Consider the following 24,501-nt stretch of genomic DNA (forward strand, 5'->3'; position numbering starts at 1 on the left):
TGATTATTTTAAAAACACTTAGAAGCCAGATGGACTGGCTCAGGCCCGACATCCCAGCAGCTCAGGAGGCTGACGCAGGAGGGTCGCAGGTTTGAATCAGCCTCAGCAACTTGGCCATGCCCTGCCTCAGAGTAAGTAAGTAAACAGGGCTGTTGGAGTCTGCAAACAAGTCAGGATGGCGCCTGGCATTTTGCCAGGGGGAGTGGTTTGTGAGGTGGCGCCAGCGAGCCATTAAGTGTGGAGATTCCCTATTGGTTGACTGCTGTATCTAGTTTATGTTAGTTAAGATAAGCTGTGTGGAATGTATAAATACCCCTGTTGTCCTACAATGAAGGGCTCCCACTCCTGCTGTATCGATGTACACAAGTTGCTCGTCACCTCCGGTTAGTTTGCTGCAGCCGGACTGCGGCACAGGGCTTGGGATTTAGCTCCAGGGTAGAGGGCCCTGGGTTCCATCCAAAGTTTAAATAAATAAATACCTTTAGGGGGGTCTAAGTATCTATTTAACGCGTCACAGAAGCAGCAAGTGCTTGGATACACCCCCAGAAGACCTGTGTCTGACCCCTTGTTCTCCCTATTCCTGCCCTAAGAGCCCGCTGCAGCCTCCTGGGGAGGGCTCCCAGTGGGTGTCCCCAGTCCAGGTCCCCTGCACTGCTGCCTTGGCAATCCCTGTCCAGACCCCTCTCCACACCAGCCATCTTCAGTCCTGCCCGAAGCCTCCAGGTCACCCAGGACCGGTCCTTCTCACCTGGCTTTGGATCTATCAGCAAGTAGTAAGGGGTCCACCACCACGCGGATCCGTGACCTGCCGGTCCCACTGCTGACCAAGCCACCCCCTCCCCGCCAGGACTGTGGTGACGTCTCTGTGGGCTCTTGGCTTCAGACCTGTCTTTCCCATTATGTTCACAAAGTGACCAAAGGAGGAGCATCACAATGTGACTCGGTAGCAGGGTGCTTGCCTAGCATGTGGGGGCTCTGGGGTTGTCCCCAGTGAAGCAAAAAGAGAAAGAGGAAAAAAATCTGATGGTGTCATTTGTCTACTCCAGACTCCCAATGAGCAAGTGACATTGGAGGAAAAAAAAAAGGGCAGAATAAATGCTAGGTTCCTTCAAATGACCCCTACCCCGGGCCCTCATCTCCTCCTGCTTGCCCCTTGTCATTGGGTTGAAGCAACACCTGCCTCTTTGCCACACCTCTGCCACACCAGGCACCTCTCCCACCCCGGGGCCTTTGCACGTGCTGTTCTCTGTTCCCTGGAGCCCAGAGGGAGAGACCCTCTTGAATTCACCAAATTCCCCTCCACCCGTGTGCCTGGGAGAGTGCAAGGTGCTGGTTTGGAAAGACCTCAGAAATTCCATTAGAGCCGAGACCCCCCAGAACAGGAAGTTGCCATGGGAAGAGGGTGGAGGGAAACTATGTTACCTGCACCGTTGTTTTTCATAGCAAAAAAAGGGCCAAATGTCCATGAACATAGGCTTTCTGATAAGGTCTTGTGGTCCATGCATCTAATGGACACGATCCGGTGGGAAAGGGGACCCGCAGCTGCTGCTTGGCAACAGATAAGTCTCAGAGGATGCTGTGGAAGGGCAAAACCCGAGTGGCCAGGGTCCCATGTCGTGAACAACAGGAAGGCCCTGGAGACGGACATCTGGGTGCTTTAAAGGGATCCACGGCCCCATGTGCTGGGTCAGGACTTATAACGTGTAGTAAAAGTAGACAGACTGACAGGAATGACGACGTCAGGACGGTGCTTCCTGGAAGAGGGCTGTTACTGGGGAAGGATGGCAGAGGCGCCTCCTGTGGGCGTCCACCTGCAGAGTGACCTCCAGACGCGGTGTAAAGCGCCGGTGATCTCATATCACGCCTGCTGTGCTGGGGGTCGGGGGTTGGAGAGCGCTCAGCCGAGAGAAGCTGTCCTCTGGTTGCATGGGGAGCAGTGCAGATGCCGTGACAGAGCCCTGACTGGCTGGAGCCTCCTGTCCCGGGGACTCGTGTCACGGCAGGCCCCTTGGAGCTGGTGATGGCCAGGCTGGGGAGGACGGAGAGGAAGCAGTTCCTCCCCACACCTGCCTGTCCCTGAGTTCCCACTCCATCCCACGCGGTGGCTGAATCCCCGAGTGAAGGCTGGGAGACAGGGGGGCACACAGGTCCATTGACCCAGCCTGGCCTCAGACGCCACCTCTGCCTCGCCGTCTGCACCAGCCCCGGGCGCTCAGTGCAGTGAGTCAGAGGTGGGTGGATCAGCGCTCTGTGGACATATTTGAAAACCACTACCCCCTCGACTGTATTTAAAAAAGTTGATTTCCAAAACTGGGGAGTGGGCCCGTGGGCCCCATTACATTATTCTACATACGTGTGTGTTTAAATCCGCAGTGAGGCCTGGCACACGTCTGTGATCCCAGCAGCTGGGGAGGCTGAGGCAGGAGGATCTCCAGTTCAAAGCCAGCCTCAGCAACTTAGCCAGACGCTAAGCAACTCAGTGAGACCCTGACTGAAAATAAAAAAATAAAAAGGGCTGGGGATGTGACGAGTGGTTAAGCACCCCTGGGCTCAGTCCTGGATACCAAAGGACAACAACAACAACCATGCTGTTTGCATATAACCCACACATCCTCCCTGTGCTGCTGCTGCTGCTTCTTCTTTTTTTTTTTTTTTTTTTTTTGCTGTGCTGGGGATGGAACCCAGGACCTTGCACACTCTACCACTGAGCCTCATCTCCAGTCCCTCCTTATGCTTTAAATCATCTTTAGCTCACTTATAAACCCTGGTACAATGTAAATTCTATGCAAATAATTGTTACACTGCATTGTCTGTACATATTCAGTATAAAAGCTGTTTTTTTTCAAGTAGTTCTGTTGCCTGATTGGTTGAACCCATGAGTACAAATCTGCAGATACTGAGGGCTCACTGGATTCCTTTCTTTCTTTTTCTTTTTTCTTTCTTACAGTACTGGGGATCAAACCCAGGATGTGGAACCTCTGAGCTTCACTCCTAGCCCTTTTTAGTTTTTATTTTGAAACAGTCTCACCAAGTTGCTGAGGCTGGCCTTGAACTTGCAATCCTCCTGCCTCAGCCTCCTGAGTCACTGGGTTACAGGCCTGTGCCACCATCCCCCTCCCCATTGTCCAGGCCCTGTGGAGCCCTCCTGGTAGACCTCCGTGTGTTCTGTGGTGTCTGGATCTTCCTGTGGAACGTGGTGTGCTGGCACGTGACTGCTGCTTTCTGTGTTTGCATTTCTACTTCACCTTTGCTCCAGGGCTCACCTCCTGTTGAACACCATCTGTCTGTGGGGTGACCTGGGGCCCCCACTGACTGACTAAGACTTTGTGCACCCACCAGGCTCTCCCACCTGCCACCCTGTCTGGTCACCTGGATGGCCTCCAACCTATGGCCCATCATCCCCAAGGCCGATGACCGTTGTCATACACGTACCAGGAGTGCCATTGCTAGCTCCTGGAGCATGTCTTCTGGTCTCCTTCTGGGCCACCGTAGCTCCCCAGCTAGGAGGCGCAGTGCAGCCACTGTGTTCTGTGCGTGATTTGGGGGGTGAGGAGGTCGGGGAGGCCTGGGCGGCTCGTCCTGAAACCCTGGGGCCTGGGCTGGAGGTTTCCACCCCACACGGCCTCCTCACTCGCATCTGTACCTCGACACACCTGGCCTCTGCCCCTCCTCCCGTGGGGTCTCTGGTCCTAGGACTCCTCCCAGCACCTGGCTGGACTCCCTGAGGTGTGGCATCTTGGGGTGACTGGGCTTCTTTCAATGGCAACTGGTTTCCCCCAAATAATCGTCGGTCCAAAAGTCCCAGGGCAGGCCCGAGGGTGGGTATGTGGACCCGCAGACGGGGGCTTGTCAAAGCCTCGGTGGCCTTCTTGCGTACACTGCAAGATGGAGGTCTCACCTGGCAGTTTGTCCTCCAGGTGGACACCCCAGACCGTGTCCACCTCCCTGCCCACACGAGGCGCTGTCCAGCCCTCCCACTGGGGCAGCCTTGCCCGGGCAGCAGTTCACACCCGTGCACGGTGAAATGCAGGACAAGTCCCCGGAGCAGGCTTGCTAGGTCAAGGGGCATGTGCAACAGCGAGGTCAGGGGACACTGCCCGCCCTCCCGTGACCCCGTCCCTCTCCTTACCTCTGATCTGGAAGCTGGGGCCTCTCATTTCCTCCCCCCACACGGCCTGGTTCGCGCTGCCCTCCTCCCAGGCCCCAGAACCCCCCTGACCCCCATGGTCCCCTCTCCACAGGCAGCCGGGGAGTCCCTGCGACCCACGAGCACATCCTGTCCTGCCTCTGCCCAGAGGCCTCTGACGAGCTCCCTCCTCACCCAGGAAGAGCCCTGCCCGGGCCTCCAAGCCCAGCCCACCCGATCCGGGACCCTGGCCTGCACCGCCCCTCCGCCGCCGCCCACCCTGACCTCCAAGATGCACGCTCAGGGCCTGGGCAGTGCGTGCCCCGTCCACCGAAACCATCTCTCCCTCCGTCTCCACGGCTCACGGTCACTCCATCCCCGCCTCAGAGGCACCCCACCCTCCCGGCTCACGCCCCCCATGACCCCCTTTCAGCTTCCTCAGAACACCCCCCCTCCCTGCACCGCACCAGGGTGTCCGCCTCCTCTTCAGACCCCAAGTGCTGGGCTAAGGGGCTTCGGGGGAGCACCCGGCCTTGGGTGGGGCTCTACAGATGCATCTTGGACCCTTGTGGGATTCCACCTCCCTCCCCGGAGCCCGTGGCCATCTGCACCCCCCAGTCACGTCCGAGTCTCGGTCACTGGGATTCACCCCCCACACGGCCAGCTCCTGCCCTGGAAGTCCACCCTCCTGCTCCTCCGTGAGCCTTGGAGACTGCCTCTCACTGAGCACGGTTTATCTCAAACAAGGCCTTTTAGTGGAATTCAGAGCCACGAGGTGACACGTTTAGGGTCCACACCGGGGGAGGGCTGCGTCCTGGATTTGAACCCTGCACCCAGCCTCCTCTCCCAGAAGGTGAGAGGCCTCCTGTGGTACATTTTAAGAAAAAGATGTGCTCACGGGTATGGCCTTGGGGGGGGGGTGACCTTGACCTTGGGCAACAGTCTCTATGACCAGACTGAAATAGATACGGGGCCGAGTCCACATCCTCTCTGGACTATGAACTGAGGCTCCTGGGCTCCCCAGTGGCCCTTCATTAGCATCTGATTCCCTGCCACCACCGTCAGAGTCACGGCTGATGATGGCTGGCAGCTCCCGCCTTCCCCTGGCTGCTGGGAATCGTCGGCTTCGTGAATCAGGGCGGCTCTAGGAGGGCGGCGACGCACATTAACCTCATTTTCCCAGGAAGAGAGGGCTCAGTGGCGGAGTGAGACTTGTGCCTGTGCCCCGGCCCCTCAGCAGGCCTTGGAGGGCCTCCGTGTCCACAGACCTTCCCACATGTCACTCAACCTGCCAGCCACGCGCGCCACCCCCGCCCCCCATTCCCCCTGTGCAGGACCCTCAGGGCCACAGGGCTCCCTGCAACGCGCCTCTCGGCCTCCCTCCCCCAGTCAGTCCAGGATGGCACAGCGGGAAGGAGCAAGTCAAGGCCTCCGGGCCCTGGCAGGTTCTCGGCCGTTGCCCCAAGATCCTGTTTACTGGGAGAGGACGGAGGCACAAAGACCAGGAAGGAGGGAGGCCCTGGGAGAGCATCTTCAAAGCCTGGTCCTGCCTCTCCGTCCTCGGGCCCCAAAGGAGGGCAGTAGGTGGTCACAGTCAGTGTCCTCTGGGGTCCAGCCACTCACTGGTCAGCACCAGGCACTGCTTTGGGCACCAGGGAAACATGAGAGAAGACAGATTCTTGCCCTGTGGTTGGGATTCTGGGTTGAAGGAGGCAGGACAGACAATCAATAATATACACAATAAGTAAAGTGTATAGTGTGGTCATTGTGAGGGCCACGGAGAGACGGCGGCGTGGCATTAAACAGGGCAGACAAGGAAGGCCTCACGAAGAAGGTGATAGGGACTGGACAGGAAAGTGTTCCAGGCAGTTGAGCACCATCCACAGCAAGTGCAAAGGCCCTGAGGCAGAGCATCTATCATCTGAGGAGCAGCAAGCCAGCTAGTGTGACTGTAGGGGACAGGACAGAGAAGCATGGAGTAGGAAAGGGGCCAGCCACATAGGGCCTGGAGGACGTTGTCAGACTCTGGCTTTTGCTAAGAGTGAGTGAGGAGCCAAGTGAGGGCTTTGTGCAGAGGGACACGTACGTGGTCTTGTGTGTTAGTTGGTTGTTCATCAGCTTTTCATTGCTGTGACCAACTACCTGAGGAAAACAAGTTCAAGGAGGAAAGGTTTACTTTGGCTCATGGTTTCAGAGCTGCACAGTCAGCCAGCTCCATGGCTCTGGGCCTGAGTGAGGCGGAGCGTCAGGATGGAAGGGCGTGTCAGGAAGGTGGTGGGCTCAGGCAGCCAGAGAGAGAGAGAGAGGAGGGACTGGGAGCACTGATCCCTGACGAGGCGGGAACCTTCGCGGTCCCATCTGGCAAGTCCAGTCTCTGAGATGGCTGCCCGGGGGACCGGCCTCCACCTCACGAGCCTCTGATCACAACCAGGTCTGGAATCGCCTGGAGGCCCCCAGGCGGGTTGACCTGGGGACGGGAGCGCTCTGCGCACAGCCTGGGGCCCTCGCCACCTGGTGACCCTGTAAGGAGCACAGGGCCTTCCACTCTGCAGCTGGGGCTCCAGGTCAGGACTCCAGGAAGCAGAAGTCACACAGGATCCGTCCGCCTCCTCCTGTTGGCCAGAGCCACCCAGAGCCACCCAGAGCCACCCAGAGCCACCCAGACGCCAGTGAGAGCCACAGACCCCGCTGCTCCATGCGCACCTGGAATCTTCCAGAGAAGTTGAAGTTTGCTGGTGTTGGCCGAGGCAGGGGCACGATGAATCGGGACAGGCTTTGCCCTCCTCCCCCAGGGGGTTCACAGCCCAGCGAACGAACACAGTCACCTCCCAGGGCTGTGGGCAGTCAGAGAGGGTCCCTGCCCAACCAGCCCCGCCAGTCAGGGCAGGCTTCCTGGAGGAGGTGTGGCATGAGCCGAGTCTTAAAGAACGAAGACGTCCCGGGGCAAGGAGAACCGGGACTGCGTGTGCTGGGAGGCAGGAGAGAGGACACTTAGGGTCGGGTTCTGGTGCCCACTATCGGGCTGGGATCCGGTGCTGCCTCTGAGCCTGTTTACTCACCTGTAAAACAGGTGACACTTCACTGCTTTCCTGGCAGGAGACCCAGCACGGCGCCTGATGGATAGAGAAGCTCCCGATGTCATTGAGTTCCACATCCAGGTGGGCACAGACGCGGAAACCGGTGGAGACTTGCCCAGTGTCGGGGGGAAAGTAAGGAGGCACGTCCCTTCTTCCTGGCACCTGCTCCCCAGGAGTCCAGAGAGGTCTCCAGGGGACGTCCCCTGACCTGCAGGTGGGGCCCTACGAGGGGTGTTCTCTGCTCTGATAAGATGGTGGTGCAGGGGCGCACACCTGTCAGCCCAGCAGCTGGGGAGGCTGAGGCAGGAGGATCGCCAGTTCACAGCCAGCCTCAGCAACAGGGAGGCCCTGAGCAACTCAGTGAGACCCTGTCTCTAAATCAAATGCAAAGCAGGGCTGGGGAGGGGCTCAGTGGTGGAGTGCCCCTGAGTTCCATCCCTGGAACCAAAAATAATAATAATAATAATAATAGTAGATGGGTGGTCTCTGCTCTGACCAGGGCCAGGCCAGACCCCCGCCCCCACCTGTGTCCCCACCTCCCTGAGCAGCAGGAGTTCCTCGGGCAGCGGGCAGTTCCGGGGGTTTATGGGCAGCCACCAGCAGACAAACGGAGAAGAAAAACAGCCCTCCAGAGCCCCGTTGGCTCTCAAATCCGACTTCCGCTCAGCCGCAAGGAGGCCGGCGGCCTTAACCCTCTGTAGGAGGGAACCCTCCCTGCCCCATGCCCCGCCCTTGGTGAAGCTGCCTGGAAGGTGCCAGGTCCTGGTTTGTGTCGTGGTCAGCACAGCCGCTCCCCGTGGGCCAGCTGCAAGCTGGGCGGAGAGCCCCGCACCCGGGGGACAAGGGCTGGAGGCAGGTGTGGCCAGCGAGCCGGGAACACTGAGATCCAGTCCTGGGGGAAAGGGGTGTGTGTGTGTGTGTGTGTGTGTGTGTGTGTGTGTGTGTGTGCCCAGGGCACTCTACCCCTGGGCACACCCTCAGCCCTTAATTTCCATTTTGAGGCAGGGTTTTCCTGAGTTACTGAGGCTGGCCTCCAACTTGCCATCCTCCTGCCCCAGCCTCCCGAGTCGCTGGGAGGATAAGCGTGTCACTGTGCCCCGCTCGTTTGTCGATGTCCAGCAAAGTCCCTAAATCCTGCCAGGACTCAGCTTCCTTTTGTGTAAACTGTCCTATAGGGCGGTGGCAAGGACTAACCGCTCGGCTTGGTTGCCCAATACCTCGAGCTGCTGTGGTCACTACTCTTTCCCTCCAAATACGTGACGGGGGTGGGGAGCCTTGTCACCCACATTTGATAAATGAGAAGAGGGACGCTCTTGGGACTCTTCCTCACCTGCCTGCGTCCTGCCTTCCCAGTTACCAGTCAGGGCCACGAGCCCTGAGCCTACTAAATCACAGAGTCCATCCTTCCTCCCAGATTCCACCCGGCGTCTTCCCTGCTCGCTGAGATTTATCCCCAGATCAGTGCTCTCTGGCGTTCTCCTGGTCGGCAGCTGATCTGTGAGGGGTGAGGAAAAATCTGAGACTCCCCCTGCATGTGTCCCCCGCGGCCATCAGACAAACTGACACACAGTCTTCCTGTGGGGGCTCAGGCCATGCCCAAGTGTCCCTTTGGCAGGCTATTTTTTGCCACATTTTGCAAGTTTCCATGCTTTTCATGGTGATTTTGCGGTTTTAAAATGGCCCCGTGTGCCAAGTGCCGTGGCGCACCCTGTTATCCCTGCAGCTCAGGAGGCTGAGGCAGGAGGATGGCAAGTTGGAAGACAGCCTCAACAATCTAGAAAGATTCTAAGCCATATGTCTCAAAAGTAAAAAATAAGAAAGGCTGGGGATGTGGCTCAGTGGCAGAGCAGCCCTGGGTTCAGTTCCCAGTACCGGAAAAAAAAAAAAAAAAGCCCCACGTGTGTCCAAAGTGTGTCTAATGCCCCTGAGCACAAGAAGGCTGCCAGGGACCACAAGCTTCCTTCAGCGCCAGGCAGGAGCTGCGTCGCCTCCTGTGACGTCACGGAGGGTCACATTTGCCAGAGTCCTCGGTCAAAGTAGCCAGGAGCCCCTCAGATTCAGAGGAGGGGGAACAGATCTGGACCTCGGTGAGGGAAACGGGGGTGGTGACTTCAGACCTCTGTGACTGGGAACACAGACCAGGCTCAGAGCGGCCCCCCTGCCCAGCGGGCAGGCCTGGACACACCCCTCACCTCTCAGCTCTCCAGTTCCATCTCCTGTAACACGGGGATGATTCCCACACGGACTCTAGGACGGAGAGGATGAAACGAGGTGCAGGGCGTGAAGCAGTGTGTTCAGCACCCGGCATGGGCCGCGCCACGGATGGCCACGGCACACGCCTTGGGCACTGCAGACCCGCATAGACTGATCATGGCTTGTATTCCGCTGCATGTAACAGAAACCTAACATCGTGGCTTCCATCAAATAGGAGTGTTTCATTTTTCAAGAGGTTGGGGACTCCTGTGGCAGCTCAAAGAAATCATTAAGGACTCAACTACCCTGTGACTTTTATCCTCATGGCCCCAAACTGACTGCTATACCACCAGGAATTGCATCTCCATTCCAGGCAGGAAAAGGTGAAGGATAAAAAGCAAATCGTTTCTCAGGTGACTGTCATTTCATTGGGCAAGTAGGCCCTCCCTAGGAACTTCCATTTTCACGTCACTGAGCCACGTGGCCACCCTTGGCTGCACGGAAGGCTGGGAACAAAGATGATTTTATTGAGGCCCACTACTGACCCAGACCAACTGGGATTCTGTTGATGGAGGTGGTGGTCGTGTAGACAGACAGCAGTGTTGGCCTCCAACCCTGAAGAGCAACCCACAAACGCATCTTCTGTGCCAGCACTGCCAAGGACCTCGCAGGATAGACTAAAAAAAAACTTCCTAGGGGGCTCCCTCGTTTGAGGTAGCTAAGACCCCCCTTAACTTGACCCAGGCCACCTCCCTCAGGAAGCTCTGGGAAAGAGCCTGGGAGAGCACCTGGCACACCGTAGCCTCTGGATGATGTTATTACCTGAACTGACACTGTCCTTTCCTTGGGAGAAGCACAGGAAGTGCCTTTTTCTCTGGTGCGTAAAACTCCAGTGATATTCTAGGGAGGAGGACTTCGAGGATGCCTAGACGTCCCCCTGGTGGCCTTCCTCTCCGGCCACCGCACCCACAGGCCTCTCCCACCTTGCACCTGTCAAACACGCTCTCGGGAGAGAATAGGAAGCCAGGTGCGGTGGCGCACAGCTGCAGGGACTCTGGAGACAGAGGCCGGAGGATGGCAAGTTCAAGGCCTGCCTGGGCAACTTGGTGAGACTCCGAAAAAAAGAGAAAGGAAGGAAGAGAGGGGGGAGGGAGGGAGGGAGAGGAGACAGACAGACACAGGACTCCCGCCAATGTGGACGTCACCCAGAACAGCCGCAGAGGTGCAGAGGTGCCGGGCAGCTGTGCCGCTTGTTCTGTCAGGTGTGGGCACAGGTGTCCGAGGTCGTCAGCCGGGAGAACAGGCGGGACTGAAGGGCTCATTGGCTGCAGGACCTCTCGGGCCCCGGACCAGGCACACGGGCTGCGGCTCTCCGGAGAGCGGGGCAGCGGCCCAGATCAGCTTTTTTTCTTTAATGTTTTTTAGTTGTAGACCGGCACATGGTATCTTCAGTGACCTTTACGTGGCGCTGAGGATCGAACCCGGGGCCTCACACCCGAGTCTCTACCCCTGAGCCCCCGCCCCGCCTCCAGGTTCGCTTTTATCCTGGAAAACCCTGGGCATCCTCCAGAGCAGGCCTTCCCGGAGTCGGCCCTGGCGTGGCCCAGGGAGGAACCCCAGCTGCGGCACGAGGCTCACAGTTCGAGGCCAGCCTCCCAACTCAGCCAGATCCTGTCTCCAAATACAAAACAGGAAGGAATGGGGGTGTGGCTCGGGGAGAGCTGCCCTGGGTTCAATCCCTGGCACCAAGAGAAGTCAATATGAAAAGAAGAAGGAAATATGCTCGGAGGGACCCCGGAGGGACGCCGGAGGGACCCTGGAGGGACCCTGGAGGGACGCTGGAGGGACACTGGAGGGACAATGGAGGGATCCTGGAGGGACCCTGGAGGTACCCTGGAGGGACGCTGGAGGGACGCCAGAGGGACCCTGGAGGGACGCTGGAGGGACCCTGGAGGGACCCTGGAGGGATCCTGGAGGGACCCTGGAGGGACCCTGGAGGGACGCTGGAGGGACCCTGAGGGACCCTGGAGGGACCCTGGAGGGACCCTGGAGGGACGCCGGAGGGACCCTGGAGGGACGCCGGAGGGACCCTGGAGGGACCCTGGAGGGACTCTGGAGGGACGCTGGAGGGACGCTGGAGGGACCCTGAAGGGACCCTGGAGGGACGCTGGAGGGACCCTGGAGGGACCCTGGAGGGACCCTGGAGGGGACCTGGAGGGGACCTGGAGGGACACTGGAGGGCTGGGTCCTGGAGGGAATCAGGCCTCAGCCCTTGGAGAGCGGAGTCTCAGGGACAGAACAGCCCCCAGCCGTCCTCCGCGCGGGCGGTTTGTAAGTTCATCCCACACCTTACTCAATGGCTGTGTCTGGAGGCTTTGAAGCCCCAGATCTGGGCCTTGGTTCTCCTCTAAGGATTCCAGTGCAGGAGGCGAGAGGGGAGAGCACTCAGGCCAGCTTCTCGTCCCTTTAAGAACCCTGGGAGGATTAGACAGCCACCAGAAGGAATGTCTGCCGGCCCACAGCACTGCAGGACTGTCCCACAAGCACTGCGGACAGACAGACAGACGGACAGACGGACAGACAGGAGCTCATTTCATCCTCACGGCAGGCAACGCTACGAGGGGCGACTGGGGTCCTGGATTCCCAGATGGGGAAACAGACCACTTCCCAGGATCACCCGCTCGTAAGTGGCAGAGCCGAGACTTGAGGCCCATCGGGCTCCCAGCTCTGCCAACAGACCACGTGACTCTGCATCACCTCCAGGGATGACCTGGTGGCACAGATTGCCGTATTCCCCTTTCCTCTTTACTAAGAAACCCAGAACTCCACTGCCTGCACGCCACCTGCACTCAACACTGCATCTTCAGCCTCCCTTTGGGTCACAGTGGTCTAATGACAAGATCTTCCCATTGTGATGCAGGTGAAGCAAGACTGTAACTCTTCAAAACCCAAAATAGCTCTTCCTTCTTCTTTTTCTGCCAGCTGGGATGCAGACAGAATGGCTCCAGCAGCTGTTTTGGTCCATGAGACACCTAGGGAGTAGAAATCATGTATGCTGGAGCAAAAGGATATACAGAGCCTGGATCCCTGACTCCATCTTCTTTAGTGATCTAGTAGTGCATTTTTTTAAAAAAGCCTTAAACTAAGACAAGAGCTAAGATTTTTTTAGCAGTGATAATAACATACACTACCTGGGTGCAGTGGCGCACACCTGTAATCTCAGTGACTAGGGAGGCCGAGACAGGAGGATTGAGAGTTCAGAACCAGCCTCAGCAAAAGCAAGGCTCTAAGCAACTCGGCGAGACCCCCATCTCTAAATAAAATACAAAATTAGGGCTGGGGATGTGCCTTAGTAGTCCCCCCACCCAAAAAATTATAATGATGACATACACTGAATTTAAAATCTATTTTATTATAGAAAGATCGGTTTCTAACAAGTAAAAATGTACTACCTGTTCCTTAATTGCATAAATAATATTAAATTAATTAAACTGGGAAAAAAATCCTCACTCTTAGGGGTTTGCACCCTCAACGATATTGTCTTAGGCGCTGGGCATGGACAGACAGTGGCAAAGCCAGGCCACCACTGAGCCCCGGTGCTGCGTGCACATGACCTGCCTGGGCAGTCCCCGCCCCAGGAACCGCAGGCTGTTGAGTGACAGCTCTGACTCCCAGTCCCAGGCACTGGGTGGGAAATTCAACAACACACACACCTGACGATTCCTGATTGTGGTTGTTTATCGTCTTTCCCTTTCTTCCTGGACCTTCCCCGATTGTCTTTGTCACTTTCCAGGGTCCCTGAGGGTCAGGGATTCAGGCTCCACATCCTAGATGGTCACCCCTGTGGCTGGAGAGGCGGTCGGTGCTGGCTGGGGGCTGGGGCCTCCTTGCTCTTCACGTGGCTCTCCACGAGCGGTGTGAACCTCCTCACGGTCCGTGACTGTGTCTCCAGAGGGAGTGACTCAAGAGAATAAGACCACAGAAGCTCCATGTCTTTTTTTGGGGGGAAGGGGGCATAACTGGGATTAAACCAGGGGCGCTTAGCCCCTAAGCAAGGTCTCCCCAGCCTTATTTATTTATTTATTTATTTATTTATTTATTTGGGGGGTGGGGGATACTGGGGATTGAACCCAGGGGCACTCGACCCCTGAGCCACACCCCCCACCCTATTTTGTATTTTATTTAGAGACAGGGTCTCCCTGAGTGGCTTCGAGCCTCGCCCTTGCTGAAGCTGGCTTTGATCTCGCTATCCTCCCGCCTCGGCCTCCTGAGCCACTGGTGCCCACCACCACACCCAGCTGAAGCTCCCTGTCTTCCTGAGTCCCCTGCTGTCCCCTCTGCCATACTCCTTTGGTTGCAGAAATCAGATCTGATTTGATGGGGGAGGGTCTGTACGTGGAGTAAATGCAGGAGGCAAGGATCATGGGGCACCCTTGGGGGCTGGCCACCACACCACGGAGACCAGACCAGCCCTGCCAACAAACACCTGGAACGAGAGAGAGAGAGAGAGAGAGAGAGAGAGAGAGAGAGAGAGAGAGAGAGAGAAGGTTTGTGTCTTGTCTGGTGAAACCTGAGGTCTGGGTGCGTATCCCCACGAGTTGTTGACACAGTGGGTCCTCCCCAGATGCTGTCCCTGGGGTTTTTCTTCTAAGCTGGTCAAGATGTAGGACTTGTCAATCCCCCTGTGCACACATACACGTGTGTCCCCCCGTCTCTAGGCAGAGGTTTGGTACAAGGTAGGTGCGGGGGGCTCCATGGTAGCTGTGCATCACTCACTCACTCCTTCTTGCCCACAGGTGCCAGACCCTGGCTTACAGGGCTGGACAGCCCTGCCCTGGAGAGCTCACCGTCTAGCGCTGGATGCGAGCACCCTGAAATACAGTGGAAAACAACCCCCTTCTCTGCCATTGGGAAGCCGGCCGATTCCAAATGCCAGGGTGACGTGGGCAGAGGGGCCCCTCATGCCCTGCTGATGGGCGTGTGGACAGGGACAGTCATGGTACGGTGCGGTTAGGTGATACTGGGCTACGGATGTGTATTCTCTGGGCCCCCGTCATCCTGCCCTGGGTGCGGATTCTGCATAACACGCTCGGGAGCCCCTGAGAGTCATGCACCAGCCTTTGCTTTAGGAGGAGGAAGCTGCAGGTAACCAGCATCCAGTCCCTCACCACAGAATGGGAAGAGGAGGCTGGTGATCTGCAAACACCAAGCAGATGAGAGTCAGCAATCAGAAGCAACACACTCTGGGTAGACTCCACACAGTGAGCGATGCGGAGGACACAAAATAAAACAAAATAGCCTAAGAGAAAGATCTATGGAAACTACCACGGTGTATATTCATGACCCGCTCACACAAATGAGCACCATCTATGTTTTATAAAGACCCACACACATCGGAAGACATGTACCCTGAATATTAGCATGGACCTGTGCGCATTGCAATTTGGGAGGCTGAGGCAGGAGGATCAAGAGTTTGAGGCCAGCCTCAGCAGCTTAGCAAGACCCTGTCTCAAAATAAAATATAAAAAGGGCTGGGGATCTAGCTCCGTGGTAGTTCAATCTCCAGTTCCACCCACCTCCCTCAGCCCCCCAAAAAGAAAGAAAGAAAAGTAAGAAAGAGAGAAAGAAAGTAGCATGGGTCCTGTGGGAGATGGGAGGGGATTCAGGATGGAGGTAGTCACCGTGTGACGTGATGCACACTACGAGACTTTTCCCCAGGACACAGGGACAAGAGCTGCCGAGAAGCCACCAGGGACCTTGGCAGGGGATCAGGGCTGTCTGGTCTGAGGCAAGGGGACTGGCCTCACCTGGGAAGGACAGCCAGGACAAAGACTCAGAAGTGTGCAAAGCTGGTTCTTTCAAGAAAACACAAGTGCCTCCGTAGCACAGAAGCTGGGGTGCCCACGACCCAGCGGGAGGGCAGTCCTGTGCTGGCCCGGTGGCCTGTAGGGCCCTCCTCTTCTTGCTCAGCAGACTCCCACTCAGTTCCCAGGAGCCTGTGGGCTGCCACAGAGGTGACGTCACGGGGAAGACACAAGAGCTCTGCAGCCAGGCCAACTTGCCCCCACCCGTCCTCTGTCCCACCTTGGGCAAGTCCCTCTCTCCTTGCTGAACCTCAGTTTCTCCATCTGAAAAATGGCAGAACCACAACACCCACCTCAGAAGGTTGCCATGAGCAGGAAGGAGGTGAGCAAAACAGAGTTCCTGCTCCATGAAGCTTGGATTCCAGTGAAGGGAGACAGAGGGTGGGCAAAAAAAGAAAAAAAAGGGAATTGTTCACTGCTCTATTCCCAGTACCCAGGTTGCCTAGCACATAGCAGGTGCCCAATTAAAATTTGTAGAGTAAACAAATAAATAAACGAAGGGTGGCGACCAATGCCATGGAGAGACAGCAAGCCGGCTAAGAGGGGAAAGGAGGGCCGGGGATGCGGAAGGTGGGAGGCAGAAACAACCGGAGTCCTGGAGGAGCTCCTGGAGATGGAAGCCAAGACTCAAAGGAAGTGAGGGAATACACCGTGGGTGCACCCGGTGACCGTGGTGCCAGGCAGGAGCGGGCTCCAGGGATAGAGAAGAGGCCAAGGGCGGGAACAAAGTAGGGGAAAGAGAACGGGAGGCACTGAGGCCCCTGTGTAGGTGGACTGAGAACAGGGAGGAGGCCTCCCACTCCCCACGCTGCTCCCAGCCACAAGGGCAGGAGCCCTGCGCCATGCTCAGCCCTTTGCGGGTGTCCCTGGGGCAGACCCCAGCCTCCTTGGCACAAACTCGGGGATGCTGCCCCCCAGGTTTCTTTCTGGTGTTGCTTTTGCATTTGTTGCTGGAGCTTGAACCCAGGGTGCTCCACCCCGGAGCTACGTCCCCAGCCCTTTTTATTTTATTTTGAGACAGGGTCTTGCTAAGTTCCCAAGGCAGGACTCGAACTTGCCATCCTGCCGCCTCAGCCTTAAGAGGAGCTGGCTTTACAGGCTCCGTGTTTGTCCCCAGCTTTCCAAGCAGGAAAATCAGACTCCAAGAGGCAGCGAACCTTGGAGCCGGCGCCGGGTCTCCCTGGCCAGACCCTGACCGGCTTCTAGCTCATTGTCCTGAAGTGCTTTGTTTACAGCGGGCCTTCCCCGGGCTGGAGCCGCCGGCCTCAGACTCATTCATGGTTTTGGTTTACTCCCAGGGTCCCTTGTGTCCAAACCTGCCCAGGAGCAGCGAATGAATGAAGCCACCAGGAGCCCCCTCCCGCCTTCCGGGCCAGTTCACGCCCCGTTTGCCGTCCCCAGCCCTGCGCTGGCCTGGGAGGGGGCGAGCGGAGGAATTTTCAACAGCCTGGGGGTCGGGAGCCCAGAGCAGGGGGAGAAAGCGAAAGTGGAGGGGGCTGGGAGCCCCCGTGCGGAGGCGCAGACAGGGAAGGAAATCTCCCCGTAATAACTCATCGGCTCAGGAAGCAGCCGCAGGCCGGGCTGCGTGTGGGGCTGGCCCCGGGGGACGGGGGCGTGCAGACTCCTCCTCCCCAGCTCAGCCCGGCTGGGGTCACGGTCAGGCGGTGTGGGAGGTGGGAAGCCAGGTGTGGGAACAGGCTCCCGCCGACCTTGGGTTCTGCGAGTTCAGGGACTCCTCTCCCAGCAACCAGGGAAGCCCTCCTTCCCCGCCCTCCGGCCCGGGGCTGGGAGGCGGGGGAAGCTCAGCGCCACCCAGGGGCAGGCATCTCCAGGAAGGAGGCTCGGGGGAGACCGAAGCACCTCAAAGCCCCTCCGCTCCCGTCCGCATCCTCTCTCTGCCACACGGGCAGCCACTGCAGCTGAACAGAAAGTTATTTTCCAAGGCCCAGTGGATGCCGACTCGGCTAGTCCGGGGATGGAGCTGGGAGCCAGTCTGGGTGACCTAGGGATCCCCGTGGCCATCATCAGCCCAGTTACGCTTCCCAGGAGGGAATGGGGCAGACATGGGGTGACCAATCAGAAGTTTCTCCAAAACAGGCACGCTGGAGGGACGCAGCCTGTGTGTGAGGGGGCGCCGAGGCGGAGAGGTGGTGAGGCCAGGCGGGTTGAAGCTGCCGTCCCGCTCAGCTACCTGTAGCTAAAGGCCAGCTGTCTTACCTGTGAGTCGGGTCATGCGACAACCTCAGTGGGGCACCGTAAAGTACTCAGCGCTGACCCCCCCGAGTGTCCCCGAAGGCAGAGAGTTTATTTCGTTCAGATCGGAATCCTCTGATCTAAAACCGTGCCTGACACATAGTAGGGCCAACTAATATTGTTGAACTCATCAATGAAAGAATGGAACTACTGGGATTTGTGTTGTTGTTGTTGTTGTTTTCACAAGAGTTTTTAAATGCACATCCTTCCATAATGGAGAGAGACCGATTAGTGTGTTTTGATGTATTGTGTGTGTGTGTTTTCATCTTGGCGTGTGTGTGTGTGTGCGTGTGTGTGTGTGTGTGTGTGTGTGTGTGTGCGTGTGTGTGTTTCAAAACTGTCGTAGGGGAGGTGATACGGTTGAGTCCTTTTTGGGAAAGGTTAGTTTTCCCCAATGTTCCCCACGGACATCAACACCATTACCAAGGGCTGGTACAAAGTGAGATTCCTGCGTCGTTCCAGAACTGCTGGGTCACAATGCGGGCGATCTGAGAAGCTCGAGTGTCAAAAGTCCCTTCCCCAAATCACACCAGAAAGTTGCCAAACCGCTGATTGGAATGTGAGGGCGGGAAGTCGGCGACAATCGCTTTCTGAATGAGGAAACCGGGCAAGCGAGAAGGGACTCGCCCCTGGACTCCCAGCCGCCGAGGCTGAGGACCAGGAGGCCAGATCTGAGTTCCACTCCGGCCACCCAGAGCCCCAGCATCTGTCCGGCCCGCCAGTGGAGACCCAGAGCCTTCGGGGCGGGCCTCGAGCTCCCGGGGAGCTTTCAACCTGAGGAACTGGGGAGACCCGCGCGTCGCCATTGGCCGGGGCACGTCGGGCGCCTCCCCATTGGCCCGGGCGGAGCTCCCCGCCCCCGCCCGGGGCCGCCCCGCGACTGGCCCCTCCCCCGGCTATAAGGCGGCGGCCGGCGAGGCCGTGGGAGCGCGCGGGAGCGCAAGGCGGGCGCGGCCGAGGCAGGGACACCGCTCACAGAGGGACGCGGCCGGGCGCCCATGGCGTTCGCGCTGCTGCGCCCCGTCGGTGCGCACGTGCTGTACCCAGACGTGCGGCTGCTGAGCGAGGACGAGGAGAACCGCAGCGAGAGCGACGCGTCGGATCAGTCGTTCGGCTGCTGCGAAGGCCTGGAGGCGGCTCGGCGCGGCCCGGGCCCCGGGGGCGGGCGGCGGGCGGGCGGCAGCGCGGGTCCCGTGGTGGTGGTGCGACAGCGGCAGGCGGCCAACGCGAGGGAGCGGGACCGCACGCAGAGCGTGAACACGGCCTTCACCGCGCTGCGCACGCTCATCCCCACCGAGCCCGTGGACCGCAAGCTGTCCAAGATCGAGACGCTGCGCCTGGCGTCCAGCTACATCGCGCACCTGGCCAACGTGCTGCTTCTGGGGGACGCGGCCGACGACGGGCAGCCGTGCTTCCGTGCGGCGGGCAGTGCCAAGGGCACTGTCCCCGCAGCCGCCGACGGCGGCCGCCAGCCGCGCTCCATCTGCACCTTCTGCCTCAGCAACCAGCGCAAGGGGGTGAGTGCACCGCGCTCCTGAACGGGGCGGCGAGGAGGAGCAGAATTAGTCGGGGATCGAGTCTCTCGGGGAGCGAAAGAGGAGCAGAGTCCCCCTAAGGCGAGGGAGAAACCGCGCGGTGTCCCAAACCCAGGGCTGAGTGTGGAACTGAGCCACTCAAGGTCCCCCCAAAGAGAAAGCGTTCAGGAGCCCAGAGCCCGGGTCTGGTTTTATTAACTTTGAGACATCCCCACTGCAGCTAAAGGTGTTCCGGGACATCCTTTCTTCTGGGAAGAGGGCAGGAGCAAAGAATAACTAAGACCATCATTTATTGAGCTTTTGCTCCATGCTGGCTCCGCCGGTGCACTTTTTTACTTGGTACAGAATCCAGTCTGGCTCGCCCGTTTCCCCTCACTTCATCACTAAGAGGGACCTATGGCTCAGAGTGACGAAATCGCATGCCTATATTCACGGGATGCAACGCTGGGTTGATTGGGGATGTGTTGCCGTGGGCTACCACTTTGTATTAATTGTCCCCCATTGTAAGATCTGATCCAAGAGCAGGAGACTGAAAAGAAATGGAGACACACACCTCCCACTTGAAGTACCCAGCGGATGAGCAGTTGGAGGAAGAAGGGTGTCCCCTGAGAGCATCCAACCCCCAATAGAGGATGTAGTGTTGGGAGAAGGCGCCTTTGGGCCAGCTGGACAGAGCTGGGGTTAAGAGGCTTCCCCCAGGGTGGCCAAAGTAAGGCTGGGAACCGGGCTGCAAGGCGTGGGGAGCAGCAGCGGGTGGCTGCCAGAGGGCCTCCTGGCTGAAAATGTGCCCAGGCCCCGAGGAACCCGCTTCATCCCCAGTTCCTCTGTCTTCCTGGCCTTGGCTCCTCCGGCAGTAAGGAGGCTTGTCTGGTGTGACAGTGTTGGGTTTCAGGAGCTGCTGTTTGCATTTAGGGAAACTGAGACTCAGAGAGTCCTTCCTGGCCTTTGATGGCCAATGAAAGGGTCCTCTGACTCTGCTGGAATTTGGTTCTTGTAGCTGACGTAGGTCCCTGGCTCCATGCTGTGCTGGTGATGAGGCCTCTCTGTTCAAGTCTCAAACCCTCTGCTTCCGGTTCATCAGACTCTCAGGTGGCTACTCACCCCTGGGTGCCTCAGTTCTCTGAGTCAGTCTTCTTGGCCTCCTACTTGTACCCTCTCGAGGGTCCCTGCTGCTCCTTGCTGTGGTTAGGGCCGCTGACTGGGCTGGGAACCAGGGGAGGTCTTCAGGCCCCTGTGTGGAGGGCCGATTGGGCCCTCTGCTATCCCCCTGACCACTGGTCACCTCCGTACAGTTCGGCAGCCCTCAAGTTCCCAGCAGCTGGTGTCTGTGGGCTCTGAGGGTGTACCCCGAGAGGCAGGCGTGGGTCCCCACCCCGCGGTCAGGGCCAGGGTGGGGAGATGAAGGCAAGGGTGCTGTGGTCTGATGGCAGGAGAGAGGGAGCACAGAGGGACTGTCAGAAGAAGCCCAGGCCTGCGACGAGAGGTGAGGGGCCTCTGTGCTGAATCCTAAAGAATGCCTGGGGACAGAGACAGGCAAGGGAGGGCAGTGCAGGGAAGAGTGTTCTAGAAGCTGGGCCCTGAGGAGCTAGGTCCAAAATCGTGGGCTAGAGAAAGGAGTGGGAAGAAGTGACAGGTGGTGGGTGGTGGAAGGCGCTCAGAGATGGGCCAGTGACGTGACAGCTGTCTTCTGCTAAGTCTGAGTTACCATTTAGACACCCCACACCGTCCCCGCCTGCTTAGAGATGCTGCCACCACTTCAGAGACCCACAGCCAGAGAGGGAGTCAGGATTCGAACTCAGGCCTGACTGACTGGGAAGTAGGAGAAGTTCCACGGGAGGGCCCCGCACCTGCAGGCCCTGGGGAAGGTGTGTGTCCTACGCCTCCCCCCCGGCAGGCAGGCGGGGGGCTCCTGCCTGGGTCTCTTTGGCCTGTCCTGCAGCTCACAGGACCTTGCCTGGGCCTGGCTGCTTCCCGGGAGTCAGTCTGTGCGACCAAGAACCCAGCCAAATTTGGCTGCAGAAGCCACACTCAACTCCAGAGGCCCCTCTGGGAGTAAGCGAGGAGGGTGATTGTCCCAGTCCTGGTCCCTCCAAGACGCAGCTGGAAGAAAACTGGTTGTCGTAGGGCCCCCCCACTCCTTTCTGAGCTTTGAGGCCCAGCAAGTTCCAAGGTTCTGGACCCTATCCCTTCACCTGGGGCCACCACCTCCCTCCGTGGCTGGTCTGGGGCTGGGGTGGCTATGGAAACGGTTCCCTGGAACACCTGGCTAACTGGGGGCGAGGCGTGGCCCTCTGTAGATGGGAGGGGTTCTTGGGTATGACCCAGTTACCCTTTGGTTACCTGGGGTGGGAGCTGGACAGGGTGCTCTGGTGAGGCCGCTAATGTGCCCAACTCAGGAGGAGGTGGTGGAGAGGCGACAGGGGCCAGATGATGCCGATGATCGTATTGTGGACGTTTACTGAACAGTGGCCGTGTTCCTGGGCTCTCCCTGTTGGGCTGAGGAGCCTTTGTTAACCTGTACCATCTTACAGAGCAACGCCCCGTCCAGGTGAGGAAACCGGGGCTCCCTGAGCTGAACCACTTAGCCAGGGTCCAACAGGAAGCCCATGGCAGGAATGAAAGGCCAGGAGTGTCCCTCTTGGTCACAGTGCTTCCCCTAGACCCTTGGTGCTAAGTTCTCGTGAGACACATGGGGCCCAGGAAGGACATCTCACAGGGCTCTCTTCACATTTGACTGTGGCCGGGGCAGCCAGGAGAATGATCTGTCCCCATTTCATAGATCAAGAAACTGAGGTTCAGAGAGGTCCCAATATTCTAATGGGACCAAGTCTTCGGAAGATCTTCAGACTTGGGGTGGGAGGTGGCACTCCCCGTCCCCGAGGCTCAAAGAATGTTCCCAACCTCAACACTCTACCTCCCCACACCCACCGCCACCGCCACCGCCCCTGTCCCTAGCCACCCTTCGCAGCCACTCCTGCCAGAGTTTGTCTGAGAAGCCCAAGCCCCAGGCTCTGCTGGGACTATGGCTTCAGCCCTCAAAATAGCCTGTGAGTGAACGTGCTGTCCCTGGGCCAGAGAGCCTCCAGGGAGGCTGGGCTCACATCTGGATGGATCTGCCCCAACCTGGGCCCAGCGAGGGGGGCAGGCGACAGAGCTCCCAGATGGTTGGTTGCTAGTCCTCTAGACAGGCCGAGAGGCCGCCAGGTCCGTCCTCTGGGCGACAAGCATTTACAGTGAGATTTCGTGCAGCCTCGCGTCCTGGAGACAGAACCACTTGTTGGCCACAGGGATTTCTAGGCCTGCTCTCACCAACCGACTGGGTGGCTCTGGGCCCCTCACTCAACGCTGGAGGCCTCAAAAGAGGGAGGCCGTGACCTCTCTGGCTTCTGTGTATCCACCTGAGACTGTGGATGGCAGGGCAGGTAGAGACTGCCCCTGTCGGGCGGGGGACTGGTGGCTTCAGGGGCCCCACCATCAGCTCATCTTCCAATGGCCACCACTGCTTCCAAGTCACCTGCTGGTGCTTGCTCCGTGCCAGCCCCTGAGCTACAAATGGAGCCTCAGAAGGGAGGCCTTCTCCTGCCCTCCCAGCACCTCCAGCCAGATGGGGAGCACGGGAGACCTGTCTCCCCTTTCTGCGTTTTGCCCTAGTGAATGCCCCCGCCCCAAAAAGGCAGGAAGTACTAAGTGATTCCAAGAGTTTAAAAAAAAAAATCCCAGGGAGACAAGACCTGAGAGCATATTCCCAGCCAAGGGAGACTAAGAATGGAGGTCATGTTTCAATTTCTTTAAGGCAATAGATCATGTGGGGAAGGATGAGGAAGGTAACACACACACACACACACACACAGTGAACAGGCCTCCCCCCTCTCCTGTCTCCTCATCATGAAATCCCCGTCCTCTAAAAACTCCCACTGGTCATTTCCCACATGCACTTCTCTCTAGAAACCACAACTTACAGAAGTATTGACTCAAGCCGGGCGCTGTGGTGCACGCGTGTCATCCCAGCAACTTGGGAGGCTGAGGCAGGAGGATCACAAGTTCAAAGTCAGCCTCAGCAACAGTGAGGGACTAAGCAACTCAGGAAGACTCTGTCTCTGAATAAAATACAAAACGGCTGGGGATGTGGCTCAGTGGTCTAGTGCTCCTGAGTTCAATCCTGGTACCCCCCACAAAAAGAAACTATTCACTCAGTTCCACCCTTGATTTACCCTTGAACAGTGTCCCTCCTCAGCCTTCCCTGACTGTGCATAGGGTTTCTTCTGCTTTTTACAACAGAGAACTTTCTTTAGTGAATGGCTAAACTCTGATTTACTGATCCAATCCCCAACTGCTGGACATAGAGGTTAGTTCCAGTGTTCACAGTGGGCTACCTCATCTCCTAACCCTCTTTGTTCCCTCCTTCAGGGTGGCCGTCGTGACCTGGGAGGCAGCTGCTTGAAGGTGAGGGGAGTGGCCCCCCTTCGAGGGCCACGGAGATGAGCCAGGGCCCCTGCGGAATTTGCTCCAAACAGGACACCCAAGGAGGCCGGGAGTCAGCCATTGGCTGCACAGGGGAGAAGACCCCAGAAGCCGAACCCACCCCTTTGTGTAGGGACCAGGGACAACGGCCGGGCAGGGCCTTTGGGACGTCTCCACTCCACCCTGGAGAGCTGTGAGGACCCATTCAGCCCACTGAGGCCTGGCGGGTCAGAGACAAGGTGGAACTTTGGGGAAAAACTGTTGGTGACAGAGGTGTCTGCGTGTCTGTGTGTGAGTGTGGCGTGTGTGAGCGAGAATTGGTAGCTTAAGATAAAAGTATTTTTAAATAAAAGATGCCGTTCCCAGCTGAGGAATGAAGGGCCTGTGGACAGTGGACTCAAGGCGGACCCCCCCTGGGACCCTGGGCGCAGGCGGGGGCTGGGTTGGGCCGGGGCCCCCTCTCCAGAAGTAGAGATGGCCAGTCCGTCCTCGCGACTCCCGTTCTCCCAGTGTTGGCGGACAACCTTCAGGTGTGTGGTGTGCTGCCTACAGAAACCCAAACTTTATTTATTTCTGAATAAGGGCTAGATCCATGGTTTAAAAATTCAAAAGGTACAAGAGGACATAAAGGTGGAAAATCTCCCTCTCCTGTCCTCCCAGAGGGTGCCCCCGACACCAGTTTTTTGTGACCTCCCCATTCCCTACGAATGATCAAGCAAGGACACAGATCATAGCTACTGTACGACTTTCTGCTTCCTTTTAAAAAAATTTTTCCTTTGACCCATATTGTCCCACCGCCCGGATGTGGAACACCTGTGAAAACTTAAAATTGAGCCACGATAGCTTAAGGGTAACTTTGAAATAATATTGGAGTATGTATTCTGTTTGCAGAATTGAAAACTCGGGACTTATTGGGTTAATGAGGCCTGCTCCCAGCCCACGTGGGGACAGGAAGGGTGTCCTTGTTCCGTTGTTAGCTGCTTCACATTCCC

General features: G+C 57.9%; 2 protein-coding genes across 3 annotated transcripts in view; both read left to right on the top strand.

The window, feature by feature from the left end:
- Srxn1 (sulfiredoxin 1) overlaps nt 1-17,669 on the top strand; it is a 36,442-nt gene extending 18,773 nt beyond the window's left edge. The window contains exons 1-2 of one of the 2 annotated variants that reach the window (XR_013439614.1): nt 505-7,284; nt 14,193-17,669. Coding sequence is in view for 1 of the 2 variants with exons in the window: in XM_040276555.2 (XP_040132489.1) it covers nt 14,193-14,369 (177 nt within the window). In the remaining variant the exon portion in view is untranslated. Of the gene's footprint in view, nt 1-504; nt 7,285-14,192 lie in introns of those variants that run through there. The other variant, XM_040276555.2, reaches the window with a different exon arrangement.
- A 733-nt stretch (nt 17,670-18,402) lies between these two features.
- Tcf15 (transcription factor 15) lies at nt 18,403-23,883 on the top strand. The gene is made up of 2 exons (XM_078051567.1): nt 18,403-19,030; nt 23,456-23,883. Exons 1-2 carry the CDS (start codon nt 18,512-18,514, stop codon nt 23,528-23,530), a joined length of 594 nt encoding a protein of 197 aa, XP_077907693.1. The 5' UTR covers nt 18,403-18,511; the 3' UTR covers nt 23,531-23,883.
- Nucleotides 23,884-24,501: the final 618 nt, after the last annotated feature.

This window comes from Ictidomys tridecemlineatus, chromosome 5, assembly GCF_052094955.1.
Source record: "Ictidomys tridecemlineatus isolate mIctTri1 chromosome 5, mIctTri1.hap1, whole genome shotgun sequence".
Classification (NCBI taxonomy): domain Eukaryota; kingdom Metazoa; phylum Chordata; class Mammalia; order Rodentia; family Sciuridae; genus Ictidomys; species Ictidomys tridecemlineatus.

Excerpts from the sequence above, each read along its gene's own strand:
- Tcf15 (XM_078051567.1), top strand. The coding sequence starts at position 18,512 with ATGGCGTTCGCGCTGCTGCGCCCCGTCGGTGCGCACGTGCTGTACCCA. Across the intron at positions 19,031-23,455 it reads TCAGCAACCAGCGCAAGGGG|GGTGGCCGTCGTGACCTGGG; the intron begins GTGAGTGCACCG and ends TCCCTCCTTCAG.